Raw genomic sequence first — 17,323 nt, 5'->3', positions numbered from 1 at the left:
AACAAGTACTTAAATATTAATGTGCAAGGCTCACAAATAATAGAGCAGCGGTAAATTGCGCAAAAGCAAAAAGATGATGCAGCGAACATGAGTAAGTACATTCAAAGTGATGGATTAGTTAGAGTTATTTCACAGCGTTAAATAAAATGTATTTATTTACAATTTGTTCAACCAATCTTTCCCAACAAGAATGTTCAATTTAGGAAAACTTCCATTAAATATCCTAAGACTCAGTGGTGAGTAGTCATATTTGATTTATTTTTAAAAGTTTATTATTTTGTACTGCTATTATCCATCCATCCATTTTCTACTGCTTGTCCCTTTTGATTATATTGTTCATATTTAATTACTGTTATTTCTGACAGTAATAAACAACACATTAACAGTGTTGGCGTTAACGCACTTTTTGCGCATTGAAACCAGAAAGGATGCACATTTCTTGAAGTCCGCGCGTCCCCTAGGCGCGGATTTTTTTTTTTTTACCGCCCGGTTTGCTTGTTTTTTTAAATTTTATCGATCATCGCTTTCCACTGGTGTTTTGTTTTGTTTATATTTGCCGGATCAAATTATTAATTATTGGTCGACTTCAAAGTAATTAACTTCCCGGTACAATTTCTTAAATTTTTGCCGAAAGTTATATCAATGACAAATATTGCCTCAGTTTGCACTCGGACAACTTTACCGCGAGGGGCTGTCAAAATAAAGACTTCATGGTAAACACTAAGGTGAGTGTAAAGTCAACCTTTTTAACTTCATCCTGTGCCATGTCTCCAGTAAATGAGTTTTTATTTAGTCATTGTGAGTCCATGGAAACTTCACTATTATCTACATACAAAACTTTTTTTTTTAGTTTAAAACTGTCATTGCACAAAACATAATATTGAATCAAAATCAATATTTTTTTTTACGAATTATTGACCTATCGAAGGCTCCGATTACTTCACATCAAATATTCCACTTTGAAAAATATTTTTTGTGGAAAATTTTGCATATGTTGTGTGTTTGCCATAAAAAAAACATAGTTTTCTTTGACACAAAGGGCAGAAAACAAACAAACAAAAACTATTAAAAAAAATAAAAATAAAAACTTAGAATTTAGGGATAGATCTGAAGTTGATGTAGACTCTAGAGATTTAAACGTTAAATAATCGTCATTATCATTATTTCATGACCGAAGCAAAAAACGTTTTACACTTTTATACTGAAATAAATACATCTACAACTTATTAAATACAAATATAGAAAAAACTACTGGCAGCGGTAAAGTTTAGATCCATGAAGGAAAGAAGAAAGTGAATGAATGTTTATAACTGAATAAATTTACATATGCATAAAAATGTGTTTTCTTTTGTATTATTTTTTTTCATGAATTAAGTAACATTTATGACAACCTTTTTCCAAAATACAATATAAAATGTGAGATACAACAGGATATACATACATACATTTATCATTTGTTTTCAAAACGCTTACAAAAAAGTGGGACCCCAAAAATTTACCGTGGGACCCCATTTTTATGACTTGATGGGGTCCCTGGGACCCCATTCTGAAAATTCCTAGCGCCAAAACACTGCATCAACGTCTCTAAGGAATATGTGATTTCATACATTTTCTGTTGTGGAATGAATCAACACATAATTGCTCAGACTACACATACAGTCAAAGTCTCTAATCGTTGCATCCCTATTACGCACATGTCCATCTTAGCAGCCAATGAGGACGGTGCAAACGCTCTTATCAAGCTATAACATCAGGTAGAAACACAGACATAGATTATGTGTAATCATTGCTCCTTGTTATGATGATGTGCTTGAAAAGAAGTTGACCTTTGCACTCTGCAGCACAAGCGAGTGTAAAGAGTGAGTGAGGAACACAAACAAGAGGTAAATGATAAAGGAATGACCTACTATCCTACACATGAAGGTGATCACAACACACAGCACACAGGTATACAGTCAAGTGGTACCTGTCACGGTCCAGCTCGGTGCATTCGTACTCCAGGAAGACGATCTGCCGCGGGTAATGACCACAAACTTCTCCGTTTGTGTTGTGGATGACACTGTACTTGTAATCTTTGGCAAACAACTCCAAACAACGCTTTTCTATGGCCTCCATCTGAAAAGAAATGTATGCTTTATTCATGGTCTACTAGTGTTGTCCCGATACCAATATTTTGGTACCAGTACCAAAATGTATTTCGATACTTTTTGGTACTTTGATACTTTTCTAAATAAAGGGGACCACAAAAAATTTCATTATTGGCTTTATTTTAACAAAAAATCTTACAGTACATTAAACATATGTTTCTTATTGCAAGTTTGTCCTTAAATAAAATAGTGAACATACTAGACAACTTGTCTTTTAGTAGTAAGTCAACAAACAAAGACTCTTGATTAGTCTGCTGATATATGCAGTAACATATTGTGTCATTTATCATTCTATTATTTTTTCAACATTATGAAGGACAAGTCGTAGAAAATGTATTATTAATCTACTTGTTCATTTACTGGTAATATCTGCTTACTTTCTCTTTTAACATGTTCTATCTACACTTCTGTTAAAATGTAATAATCACTTATTCTTCTGTTGTTTGATACTTTACATTAGCTTTGGATGAAACCACAAATTTGGGTATCAATCCGATACCAAGTCGTTACAGGATCATACATTGGTCATATTCAAAGTCCTCATGTGTCCAGGGACATATTTTCTGAGTTTATAAACAGAATACAAAATTGAAAAAAAACGGAAGATGTTGTGATGTCAAAAAATATCGATGTAATCATAGTAGTATCGACTAGATACGCTCCTGCACTTGGTATCATTACAGTGGATGTTAGGTCTAGATCCACCAATGGTGTTTGTTTACATTTTGACGCCGGTGAGCAACGGTGTGTAGTGAAGCATGTTTAGCTATTCCTTGTCCTGCAGTGATAATAATACTTGTAAGAAACATACTTTATTTGTCGACATGGAGACAAGGATTAGTGATTTAGAAGTAGCTAAAACACTGCAGACTGCGGATGGACTTAGCCGCTAGCTAGATAGCCATGTCTTAAAGCACCTCTTCCTGAGGGCGCTTCAGTGTTTTAACTTCACCTTTATCTTTAGTTTTTAAGCCAAAATGCGTCCGTTCTCCCTTTTCTGTCTACACACTGTGTCTGCCTGTAAGTACTCCGGGATTTTGCGCTGCCGAACATGCTCGTCTGCTCGTAAAACCAACAATGTCACGACGACGGGGGACCGGTACTTTTTAGAGACGGTATAGTACCGAATATGATTCATTGGTATTGCGGTACTATACTAATACCGGTATACCATACAACCCTATGGTCTACCAACTTAGCATATGGACCTGATCATAAATATTACTTTTATACATATGTACGTGTCAATGGACATTTAATTCTGAGGAGAAAAATGTCCAAAACAAACTGTTGTATGTTGTAAAGTGAGAAAAAACGTTCAAATATGAAGATATAAAGAATCCACTGTCACTGTCTGCTTCAACACATTGAGTTCCTAAGTGACGTAAAGGAACAGTTTAGGAGTGCTTGTCATGTGACAATCATGTGAGGATAACAGTGTGTCATTTAAACCTCATTATTTATGTGACCATTGAAGTTCCTTTTAAATCCATGAAACCATGGTAACTATGGGTGCACAACAACATCTGATGGATCATTATCGTCCTAATGATGCCATACTGATGAATCCGAAAGTATTTTGTTGTACACTTCCAAGAAGATTATTGTAAACAAACATGGCGTCGATCATGCGGGTTTGGTGCAGCTTCTTTAGCAGCAGGCGTCTTTGTAGGCTTTCAAAACAGCGTCGTAGCGATGCTGGCATTTTAGGCTGTTGATAAGATTTGATGTGTTGAACTTAATGAGGGTTTTTTTCCCCTCGCGGAATGTTTGCAGAATATTTTGGTGCAAATAAAATGGTACCACTTGTCAAGTCGTCACGATCAACATCATGTTTGTTTACAAGCTCAGGGGAAGTTTACAACCTCTTTGAAAATGAGTGCTTGATTTACTTGTCCTAACTAGTCGTACGTTGTTTATCGCTGTTAATTGGTTCCCGACATGACCGCGATAAATGGATTCCTGCGACATAGTAATCATTCTTTTTAAATCAAATGTTTTCATAGCTTGAGCATAAAAACATTGTGAGAAACCTCTAGACATGAAATAACATCCTTTAACCACATTTATACTATCCATCCATCCAACCATTTTCTACCGCTTATTCCCTTTGGGGTCGCGGGGGGCGCTGGAGCCTATCTCAGCTACAATCGGGCGGAAGGCGGGGTACACCCTGGACAAGTCGCCACCTCATCGCAGGGCCAACACAGATAGACAGACAACATTCACACTCACATCCACACACTAGGGCCAATTTTAGTGTTGCCAATCAACTTATCCCCAGGTGCATGTCTTTGGAAGTGGGAGGAAGCCGGAGTACCCGGAGGGAACCCACGCAGTCACGGGGAGGACATACAAACTCCACATTTATACTATTTGAATCCATTATAGTCATGCTGCCTGTGCCTGAGCCAATCAGTGGTCACGATACTGAACAGCGTGATCTGATTGGTTTTGTCTCCTCCAGTGGCCGACATTACTGCAGTATTGATTTTTTTTTAAATTCATTTTTGCCATTCTTATGCTTGAAAATGTTTAACAATTTTTTTTTAAATATGCTGTTCAAAAAATAAAAAAATAACTGATGTGGTGCAGTCGCAATATTTGAAGTGCCGTGTAGCAAGGGACGCCTGTACACCACTGTATTGGTAATTTCGCCTAACTCAGGCTTTTTTCCCCTTAGATCAGTTATCGGAGATTTATCGTGTGACGTAATAATTCCTCGTATTCATATCTATTGTGCAACCCTGCTAAAAAGTGTCAAAAAGGAATACAATTTATGATGAAAAATTTTACATGTTATAACATATTTTATACCAATTAGTGGTATTTGACAAAAACATCACACATATATTTTGTGTGTTATATTCATCATCATTTGATTGGTTACTTTAGATCAGGGGTGTCCAAACTTTTGCCCCGGGGGCCACATTGGGCTAAAAAAATGTGGTCGAGCATCGAAAGCTGACTGCATGTAAAGTAACTATATCATATAAATGTTATATATATATATATATATATATATATATATATATATATATATATATATATATTATCGGCCGATAAATGCTTTAAAATGTAATATCGGAAATTATCGGTATCGTTTTTTTAATTATCGGTATCGTTTTTTTTGTTTGTTTTTTAATTGAATCAACATAAAAAAACACAAGATACACCTACAATTAGTGCACCAACCCAAAAAAACTCCCTCCCCCATTTACCCTCATTCACACAAAATGGTTGTTTCTTTCTGTTATTAATATTCTGGTTCCTACATTATATATCAATATATATCAAAACAGTCTGCAAGGGATACAGTCCGTAAGCACACATGATTGTGCGTGCTGCTGGTCCACTAATAGTACTAACATTTAATAGTTAATTTTACTCATTTTCATGAATGACTAGTTTCTATGTAACTGTTTTTATATTGTTTTACTTTCTTTTTTATTCAAGAATTTTTTAAAAATGTATTTATCTTATTTTTTTATTTTTTATTTTTTTTTAAAGGACCTTATCTTCACCATACCTGGTTGTCCAAATTAGGCATAATACGACTGTATATATCAGTATCGGTTGACATCGGTATCAGTAATTAAGAGTTGGACAACATCGGAATATCGGATATCGGCAAAAAAGCCATTATCGGACATCCCTAATTTTTAGTCTACTTTATACCTGCATTACCCTTTCCATCTTTACCCTTTCCATCCTTTGTAACAGAGCTACTGTGTGGAACAATTTCCCTTGTGGATCAATAAAGTTTGTCTAAGTCTAAGTTAATATAATTGGATATTAAAGGCCTAGGGCAGCACGGTGGAAGAGGGGTTAGTGCATCTGCCTCACAATACGAAGGTCCTGAGTAGTCTTGGGTTCAATCCCGGGCTCGGGATCTTTCTGTGTGGAGTTTGCATGTTCTCCCCGTGACTGCGTGGGTTCCCTCCGGGTACTCCGGCTTCCTCCCACCTCCAAAGACATGCACCTGGTGATAGGTTGATTGGCAACACTAAATTGGCCCTAGTGTGTGAATGTGACTGTGAATGCTGTCTGTCTATCTGTGTTGGCCCTGCGATGAGGTGGCGACTTGTCCAGGGTGTACCCCGCCTTCCGCCCGATTGTAGCTGAGATAGGCTCCAGCGCCCCCCACGACCCCAAAGGGAATAAGCGGTAGAAAATGGATGGATGGATTAAAGGCCTACTGAAACCCACTACTACCGACCACACAGTCTGATAGTTTATATATCAATGATGAAATCTTAACATTGCAACACATGCCAATACGGCCGGGTTAGTTTACTAAAGTGCAATTTGAAATTTCGCGCGAAATATCCTGCTGAAAACGTCTCGGTATGATGACGTCAGCGCGTGACGTCGCGGATTGTAGAGGACATTTTGAGACAACATATTTGCCCGCTATTAAGTTGTCTGTTTCATCGCAAAATTCCACAGTATTCTGGACATCTGGTTGGTGAATCTTTTGCAATTTGTTCAATGAACAATGGAGACAGCAAAGAAGAAAGCTGTAGGAGGGAAGCGGTGTATTGCGGCCGACTTCAGCAACACAAACACGGCAGGTGTTTCATTGTTTACATTCCCGAAAGATGACAGTCAATCTTTACCATTGGCCTGTGGAGAACTGGGACAACAGAGACTCTTACCAGGAGGACTTTGAGTTGGATACGCAGACACGGTACCGTGAGTACGCTTCCAAACATTTGATCGCTTGCCTGTACGTGCGTGCCGCTATGTGCATGTCACATACGTAACTTTGGGGACTTTGGGGAATTATATGTGCTGTATGAACTTTGGGGAGGTGAACGGTACTTTGGGCTGTGGGATTGAGTGTGTTGTGCAGGTGTTTGAGTTGTATTGGCGAGTTATATGGACGAGAGGGGGGAGGTGTTTGTTATGCGGGATTAATTTGTGGCATATTAAATATAAGCCTGGTTGTGTTGTGGCTAATAGAGTATATATATGTCTTGTGTTTATTTACTGTTTTAGTCATTCCCAGCTGAATATCAGGTCCCACCCGCCTCTCACAGCATCTTCCCTATCTGAATCGCTCCCACTGCCCTCTAGTCCTTCACTCTCACTTTCCTCATCCACGAATCTTTCATCCTCGCTCAAATTAATGGGGAAATCGTCGCTTTCTCGGTCCGAATCGCTCTCGCTGCTGGTGGCCATGATTGTAAACAATGTGCGGATGTGAGGAGCTCCACAACCGGTGACGTCACGCTACTCGTCTGTTACTTCCGGTACAGGCAAGGCTTTATTATCAGCGACCAAAAGTTGCGAACTTTATCGTTGATGTTCTCTACTAAATCATTTCAGCAAAAATATGGCAATATTGCGAAATGATCAAGTATGACACACAGAATGGACTGGTTATCACCATTTAAATAAGAAAATCGCATTTCAGTAGGCCTTTAAGAGTATGTGAAAGTTGGACTCCTACCGTGTTTACTTCCGTGACAACCTCCTTAAAAATGTGTAATCAATCAGAAATATCAAGCCACTAAAATGCGCCAAACATGGATAGTGTTTTGCGTTTTTTCCCACCATATCTTGTAATGGGGGTAATTCTGAAATGTTTTTATAGTGCATGGACATTTTTTTTTTATAATACCCACAAATAGTATTACATTGTGTTATGTGTGACCATGTCTGTTGGCTTGATATATTTTTTGCACCATGACTAGGAAAGGTTGTTTGCATTGGGTCATATAAGTGAATGCTGCACTTAGTTTCATACAAAGCATGATAAGTGGTCATAGACCTGAATTACTCATGTTACAAAACATACAAATTGACTTTTTAAATGAATTAAAATCTCCCTGCGGCCAAACTCATGACATCTCCTGTAGGCCCAATTGAAGACGCTGGCCGGCCGAAGTTTGGACATCCCTGCTTTAGATGCAAAAAAGTACAGCTTATTAATGTCTATATTAATGTATATTTAAGGCATCTACAGTAGAATGTTCTCAATGCAACAATAAATATTGTAAAAGAAGTCCTTGCGACTGCAGAAATGACTTAACATCTATAATATAGATGAATGCATGGTGTATCATATATTTGCCAAGACATTCGAACACGACAACAAATATGAGAGTTTTGCAGATTTACTCAGGATTTGTTATCAGAATTGTAGAAAAAAGTTTGAGGTTGAGTGTGTTTGAACTCACCCGAGGAGTGACTTCCTTCGCTCTGTACTGGGCCTTGGAAAAGACGTCTATCAAATCCGCGATGTCCTCGCTCTTCCTGGCCGACAGCCCAGCGTCCGTCAAGCCGCGGACCGCGGAGGGAGAGGCGGCCATCATGGTGCCTCGAACCGCGGTGGCGGTGGACTCTAACCGGACTCGACCTCCTTCAAACACCGCAGCACCTTGTCCGCTGGGGCGGGAAGACCGACCAGGCCATCCCTTCCTGGCTGCCCTCTTGAGGGGGCCGAAGGGTCTTCCTGAATTCAGGGCACCGGCGGTGTTCCCCTGTCTGGAACAGTAGCACTCCAGCCCGCAGGGGCCAGCCGCCTGCGCCACGGAGACCCCGAGAACTGCTAGCGAGTCGCGGCTAGTTTGTTTAGGCTCATTTAAATCACTCCAGTCGTTAAACACAAGTATTTCACTTTCAGCTGGGCACTGACGCGGCAGCGGACAGCCCACACGGAGTGACCGCTCGCCGGTCAGCTGCAGTCAGGAAACACCGGGGATCCTCCACGGCCTGCGGTTGTCTTCTCAATGTCAAGTCCTCATGACTCTTCGTGTCAAATATCCTCCCACGACAACACGCGGCATAGACTAGGCCACGCAACTGATTAATGAAACGAGTGTGCGGGGAGTAAAGTGGGCATGTACTAGTGTGGATGGGAAAACGCAGCGATGTTGCAATCCACAATCCTTCAATTGGTAAACAGGAAGTTGGTGCAACCACGTGACCACCATTTCCTGTTTAATTGTGTAGCGTGTCCCTTAAGTAGGGACAATGCAAAATAAATACATAACATACTGTAAATAAATTATACTAAAAATGTATACATTTATAAATATTTAATTATTATGAACATGTATTATTGACAAGTACAAAATAATAATATGCTTCTCTCTGTATAGTTATATAAATATGAATATATTACATTACATACATATTACAACGAATTAGTTAAATATAAAGGAAACTATTTGTATTGTTCACTCATATATATATATATATATATATATATATATACATACATATATATATATATATATACATACATATATATACATACATATATATACATACATACATATATATATATACATACATACATACATACATACATACATACATACATATACATATATATATATATATATATATATATATATATATATATATATATATATATATATATATACATATATATATATATTAGGGCTGCGAATCTTTGGGTGTCCCACGATTCGATTCAAAATCGAATTTTTTTTCTCGATTCAACGCAATTCTCGATTCAAAAACGTTATTTTCCCGATTCAAAAGGATTCTCTAGGATCCACCCCAGTCTGCTGACATGCAAGCAGAGTAGTATATTTTTGTAAAAAGCTTTTATAATTGTAAAGGACAATGTTTTATCAACTGATTGCAATAATGTAAATTTGTTTTAACTATTAAATGAACCAAAAATATGACTTATTTTATCTTTGTGAAAATATTGGACACAGTGTTGTCAAGCTTATGAGATGCGATGCAGGTGTAAGTCACTGTGACACTATTGTTCTTTTTTTTATTTTTATAAATGTCTAATGATAATGTCAATGAGGGATTTTTAATCACTGCTATGTTGAAATTGTAACTAATATTGATACTGTTGTTGATAATATTAATTTTTGTTTCACTACTTTTGGTTTGTTCTGTGTCGTGTTTGTGTCTCCTCTCAATTGCTCTGTTTATTGCAGTTCTGAGTGTTGCTGGGTCGGGTTTGGTTTTGGAATTGGATTGCATTGTTATGGTATTGCTGAGTACTGTTTTGTTGGATGGATTAATTAAAAAACAATTACCAAATAAATTTTAAAAAAAATCGATTTTTTAAAAATGATAATCGATTCTTTCCGACACCCCTAATATATATAAATATATATATATATATATATATATATGAGTGAACAATTAAAAATAGTTTCCTTTACATTTAACTAATTCGTTGTAATATGTATGTCATGTAATATATTCATATTTATATTACTATACAGAGAGAAGCATATTATCATTTTGTACTTGTCAATAATACATGTTCATAATAATTAAACCCCCCCCCCAAAAAAAAATAATTCTAAATACAGTCTTGAAAATACACACACGTTTGATTGATATTTACTTCATAAATCAAAAATAGATACGATGATTATTAAGAATGGGATTTATAATGATGAACAGGTGTAAATTAATTTGTGTTGACTGTGTGTAACAGTGCTATATAAATTAAGTTTTAAAAGATATACGTAAGAAAATATAATATTAATACAGAATGTAAAATAATAAAATGTGTATATTATTTAATAACATCATACATGCTATAAATGTACAATAATGTGTTTAAAATATGTACTGTAATTATAGATGTATCATGTATATAAATATACACAAATAAATATGTATAAATGTACATAAACATGTCCAAAGTTATCTATACATATATACTGTATATACATAAGATTTATATATATACCCATACATATGTATATACACAAACTATTGGTACATATATCTATATTAGACATACATATTATATACACATATATTTATGTCATATACATACATACAGCTCCTCTCTGAGCTGCCACCTTAACGTGGTAGAGGAGTTTGCGTGTCCCAATGATCCTAGGAGCTATGTTGTCCGGGGGCTTCCATGCCCCCTGGTAGGGTCTCCCAAGACAAACAGGTCCTAGGTGAGGGATCAGACAAAGAGCAGCTCGAAGACTTCTATGGAAATGCAAGAACCGAGACTCAGATTTCCCTCGCCCGGACGCGGGTCACCGGGGCCCCCCTCCGGAGCCAGGCACGGAGTTGGGGCACGATGGCGAGCGCCTGGTGGCCGGGCCTGTCCCCATGGGGCCCGGCCGGGCACAGCCCGAAGAGGCAACGTGGGTCCCCCCTCCAATGGGCTCACCACCCATAGCAGGGGCCATAGAGGTCGGGTGAAATGTGAGCTGGGCGGTAGACGAAGGCAGGGCACTTGGCGGTCCGATCCTCGGCTACAGAAGCTAGCTCTTGGGACGTGGAACGTCACCTCGCTGGGGGGGAAGGAGCCTGAGCTAGTGCGCGAGGTAGAGAAGTTCCGGTTGGATATAGTCGGACTCACCTCGACGCACAGCAAGGGCTCTGGAACCAGTTCTCTCGAGAGGGGCTGGACTCTCTTCCACTCTGGCGTTGCCAGCAGTGAGAGGCGACGGGCTGGGGTGGCAATTCTTGTTGCCCCCCGGCTCAGAGCCTGCATGTTGGAGTTCAACCCGGTGGACGAGAGGGTAGCTTCCCTCCGCCTTCGGGTGGAGGGACGGGTCCTGACTGTTGTTTGCGCTTACGCGCCAAACAGCAGCTCAGAGTACCCACCCTTTTTGGATTCACTCGAGGGAGTACTTGAGAGTGCTCCCCCGGGTGATTCCCTCGTTCTACTGGGGGACTTCAACGCTCATATTGGCAACGACAGTGAAACCTGGAGAGGCGTGATTGGGAAGAATGGCCGCCCGGATCTGAACCCAACTGGTGTTTTGTTATTGGACTTTTGTGCCCGTCACGGATTGTCCATAACGAACACCATGTTCAAGCATAAGGGTGTCCATATGTGCACTTGGCACCAGGACACCCTAGGCCGCAGTTCTATGATCGACTTTGTAGTTGTGTCATCGGATTTGCGGCCTCATGTTTTGGACACTCGGGTGAAGAGAGGGGCGGAGCTTTCTACCGATCACCACCTGGTGGTGAGTTGGCTGCGATGGTGGGGGAGGATGCCGGACAGACCTGGCAGGCCCAAACGCATTGTGAGGGTTTGCTGGGAACGTCTGGCAGAGTCTCCTGTCAGAGAGAGTTTCAATTCCCACCTCCGGAAGAACTTTGAACATGTCACGAGGGAGATGCTGGACATTGAGTCCGAGTGGACCATGTTCCGCACCTCTACTGTCGAGGCGGCTGATTGGAGCTGTGGCCGCAAGGTAGTTGGTGCCTGTCGTGGCGGTAATCCTAGAACCCGTTGGTGGACACCGGTGGTGAGGGATGCCGTCAAGCTGAAGAAGGAGTCCTATCGGGTTCTTTTGGCTCATGGGACTCCTGAGGCAGCGGACAGGTACCGACAGGCCAAGCGGTGTGCGGCTTCAGCGGTCGCGGAGGCAAAAACTCGGACATGGGAGGAGTTCGGGGAAGCCATGGAAAACGACTTCCGGACGGCTTCGAAGCGATTCTGGACCACCATCCGCCGCCTCAGGAAGGGGAAGCAGTGCACTACCAACACCGTGTATGGTGCGGATGGTGTTCTGTTGACCTCAACTGCGGAAGTTGTGGATCGGTGGAGGGAATACTTCGAAGACCTCCTCAATCCCACCAACACGTCTTCCTATGAGGAAGCAGTGCCTGGGGAATCTGTGGTGGGCTCTCCTATTTCTGGGGCTGAGGTTGCTGAGGTAGTTAAAAAGCTCCTCGGTGGCAAGGCCCCGGGGGTGGATGAGACCCGCCCGGAGTTCCTTAAGGCTCTGGATGCTGTAGGGCTGTCTTGGTTGACAAGACTCTGCAACATCGCGTGGACATCGGGGGCAGTACCTCTGGATTGGCAGACCGGGGTGGTGGTTCCTCTCTTTAAAAAGGGGAACCGGAGGGTGTGTTCTAACTATCGTGGGATCACATTCCTCAGCCTTCCCGGTAAGGTCTATTCAGGTGTACTGGAGAGGAGGCTACGCCGGATAGTCGAACCTCGGATTCAGGAGGAACAGTGTGGTTTTCGTCCTGGTCGTGGAACTGTGGACCAGCTCTATACTCTCGGCAGGGTCCTTGAGGGTGCATGGGAGTTTGCCCAACCAGTCTACATGTGCTTTGTGGACTTGGAGAAGGCATTCGACCGTGTCCCTCGGGAAGTCCTGTGGGGAGTGCTCAGAGAGTATGGGGTTTCGGACTGTCTGATTGTGGCGGTCCGCTCCCTGTATGATCAGTGTCAGAGCTTGGTTCGCATTGCCGGCAGTAAGTCGGACACGTTTCCAGTGAGGGTTGGACTCCGCCAAGGCTGCCCTTTGTCACCGATTCTGTTCATAACTTTTATGGACAGAATTTCTAGGCGCAGTCAAGGCGTTGAGGGGATCCGGTTTGGTGGCTGCAGGATTAGGTCTCTGCTTTTTGCAGATGATTTGGTCCTGATGGCTTCATCTGGCCAGGATCTTCAGCTCTCACTGGATCGGTTCGCAGCTGAGTGTGAAGCGACTGGGATGAGAATCAGCACCTCCAAGTCCGAGTCCATGGTTCTCGCCCGGAAAAGGGTGGAGTGCCATCTCCGGGTTGGGGAGGAGATCTTGCCCCAAGTGGAGGAGTTCAAGTACCTCGGAGTCTTGTTCACGAGTGAGGGAAGAGTGGATCGTGAGATCGACAGGCGGATCGGTGCGGCGTCTTCAGTAATGCGGACGCTGTATCGATCCGTTGTGGTGAAGAAGGAGCTGAGCCGGAAGGCAAAGCTCTCAATTTACCGGTCGATCTACGTTCCCATCCTCACCTATGGTCATGAGCTTTGGGTTATGACCGAAAGGACAAGATCACGGGTACAAGCGGCCGAAATGAGTTTCCTCCGCCAGGTGGCGGGGCTCTCCCTTAGAGATAGGGTGAGAAGCTCTGTCATCCGGGGGGAGCTCAAAGTAAAGCCGCTGCTCCTCCACATCAAGAGGAGCCAGATGAGGTGGTTCGGGCATCTGGTCAGGATGCCACCCGAGCGCCTCCCTAAGGAGGTGTTTAGGGCATGTCCGACCGGTAGGAGGCCACGAGGAAGACCCAGGACACGTTGGGAAGACTATGTCTCCCGGCTGGCCTGGGAACGCCTCGGGCTCCCCCGGGAGGAGCTGGATGAAGTGGCTGGGGAGAGGGAAGTCTGGGCTTCCCTGCTTAGGCTGCTGCCCCCGCGACCCGACCTCAGATAAGCGGAAGAAGATGGATGGATGGATGGATGGACATACATACAGAAATACATATTTATATTATACATATACGAACATATATTATATACACATATATGTATATCATACATACAGATACATAATATTTATATGATACATATATATACATACATACATATATATATACACATACATATATACATACATACATATAATGATAAATGTGTTATACTTGTACAGCGCTTTTCTACCTTCAAGGTATTCAAAGCGCTTTGACACTATTTCCACATTCACCCATTCACACACACATTCACACACTGATGGCGGGAGCTGCCATGCAAGGCGCTAACCAGCAGCCATCAGGAGCAAGGGGTGAAGTGTCTTGCCCAAGGACACAACGGACATACATACAGTATATATATATATATACATATATATATATATATATATATATACACATTTACATACATACATATATATATACATACATATATATACACATATATGCATATACACACACACACACATATATATATATATATATATATATATATATATATATATATACATATATACACCAGTGACGTGCGGTCACTAAAGGCAGGTGAGGCGGGGCCTCACCTGCCATCATGGAAAGAAAAAAAATTTAAAAAGAAAACAAATTAATCAAATTGTTATATGTATTCAGTGATTATACTATAAAGTTATTTTCCATTTAACTTCACCAATTTTCGATTATTTTTATTCAAAATCGCTGAATTTTCACATTTGCCTTTCAAATACTGAGAAGAGACGGTGCGGTGAACAGCAGCCAGTTGAGGCACGTCACTCAGTTGTGCCTCACCATGGATTGTGGACTCGGCTAACTACTGGCCTGCTGTGCAGTGAGACCGTATTGCTATATGAACTATATTATACATTTCCATACTTTAGTTAGCTGAGGTTAATAATGTACAGTGTATTTTGTCAACAACTGTATGTGTGTAACGTATTTCTTGTGCTGAGCAATCATAAAACTGCTGCGAAGACGCACTGTGTGAGGCTCGCAGTAATCCCGCCTCCTGGTGCCGGTTAATGCACCCCCGCCGCAGAATGCACCCCCCGACGGGAGCGCCACACCAACGAAAGCCCACACCCAAACCCTCCACGTGAAAGACCGAATCCACCCAAAAAAAGTCATTTAACAAGAAGCCAAAAAGTGCAAAAACAACATTGCTCGCGCCGGAGGAGCCGTGAACGACTGCAGGGACACAACATTAGGTACACCTGCAGACTGCAGCACGGATTTCATATTTCATTCATTCACAACTCCTCCAACACGAACACCACTGTTCCCGCACTTATAAGTAAAGGTAAGACCATAATAACGTTTTTTTTTTTTTATTAAATGTGCTTTTTTGTGTGCTACAGTTTGTATGTGTAAAGTTAAAGTTAAGTTAAAGTACCAATGATTGTCACACACACACTAGGTGTGGTGAAATTTGTCCTCTGCATTTGACCCATCCCCTTGCTCACTCCCTAGGATGTGAGGGGAGCAGTGGGCAGCAGCGGCGCCGCGCCCGGGAATAATTGTTGGTGATTTAACCCCCAATTCCAACCCTTGATGCTGAGTGCCAAGCAGGGAATAATGCTGGTATGAGCTTTTAAACATAACCCGTTAACTGCTGCCAATCAAATGGTGAATAAGATACTCTTTAGGGTTCATATGTTTGTAAATCTGACTGTGATGAAGTCAGTGCCTCACCAGTCATGAACCTCACCGCACTGATTTTATATATATATATATATATATATATATATATATATATATATATATATATATATATATATATATATATATATATATATATATATATACACACACACACACACACACACACAAACACAAGCTTTATACTCTCGACGTTGTCCTCGGGTGGCCTTGTGGGGAGTTCTCAGTGAGTATGGAGTATCGGACCGTCTGATGTGGTAGTTGGTTCCCTGTATGATTGGCTTGGTCTGCATTACCGGCAGTAAGTCAGTCCCGTTTCCAGTGAGGGTTGCACTCTGCCAAGGCTGCCCTTTGTCACCGATTCTGTTTTATGGACATCATTTCTAGGCGCAGTCAGGGCGTCGAGGGGCTCCAGTTTGGTGGCTGCAGGATTAGGTCTCTGCTTTTTGCAGGCATCTGGTCAGGATGCTCCTGAACGCCTCGGGTGGAACTGGACAAAGTGGCTTGGGGTGAGGGGAAGTCTGGGCTTCCCTGCTTAAGCTGCTGTCACCGCGACCCAACATTGGATAAGCGGAAGAAGATGGATGGAGATATATATATATATATATATATATCAATCCATCCATTTTCTACCGCTTATTCCCTTTGGGGACGCTGGAGCCTATCTCAGCAACAATCGGGCGGAAGGCGGGGTACAACCTGGACAAGTCGCCACCTCATCGCAGAGCCAACACAGATAGACAGACAACATTCACACTCACATTCAAACACTAGGGCCAATTTAGTGTTGCCAGTCAACCTATCACAAGGTCAGCGGCGGGCCGTGCGTTTCCCACCTAGGCCTTCAGTGATGTCCGACTTCAATGATTACCTCTCAAAATACCATAATTTATGTTCCCTTAGCAGGGTACTACAGTTCTCACATATCTAGTCTTCCAAATATATCTGTGTTGTACACACTAAATCCAAAAACCTGGAATGATGCATTACTGCATACTTCAGTAGTTAAAGTAGGAGACTTGTAGACATATTAACAATTACAAGTAATACATTGAGAATACGTAATAATAATCCTTCCATCCATCCATTTTCTACCGCTTGTCCCTTTTGAGGTTGCGGGGGGTGCTGGAGCCTATCTCAGCTGCATTCGGGCAGAAGTCGGGGTGCACCCTGGACAAGTCGCCACCTCATCGCAGGGCCAACACAGATAGACAGACAACATTCACACTCACATTCACACACTAGGGCCAATTTAGTGTTGCCAATCAACCTATCCCCAGGTGCATGTCTTTGGAAGTGGGAGGAAGCCGGAGTACCCGGAGGGAACCCACGCAGTCACGGGGAGAACA

At 41.7% G+C, this 17,323-nt stretch overlaps 1 protein-coding gene across 2 annotated transcripts in view; it reads right to left on the bottom strand.

The window, feature by feature from the left end:
- Positions 1-9,062, bottom strand: part of mtmr14 (myotubularin related protein 14) — a 70,970-nt gene extending 61,908 nt beyond the window's left edge. For both annotated transcript variants that reach the window (XM_061937910.2, XM_061937919.2), the window contains exons 1-2: positions 8,333-9,062; positions 1,967-2,115 (exon numbers count right to left, since the gene is read on the bottom strand). In XM_061937910.2, coding sequence (XP_061793894.1) covers positions 1,967-2,115; positions 8,333-8,467 — 284 coding nt within the window. In that variant the 5' untranslated portion in view covers positions 8,468-9,062. The remainder of the gene's footprint in view (positions 1-1,966; positions 2,116-8,332) is intronic.
- Positions 9,063-17,323: the final 8,261 nt, after the last annotated feature.

This window comes from Nerophis lumbriciformis, linkage group LG03, assembly GCF_033978685.3.
Source record: "Nerophis lumbriciformis linkage group LG03, RoL_Nlum_v2.1, whole genome shotgun sequence".
Classification (NCBI taxonomy): Eukaryota; Metazoa; Chordata; class Actinopteri; order Syngnathiformes; family Syngnathidae; genus Nerophis; species Nerophis lumbriciformis.
The sequence above is the reverse complement of the archived record's forward strand: the minus strand, read 5'-3'. Positions and strand labels throughout refer to the sequence as shown.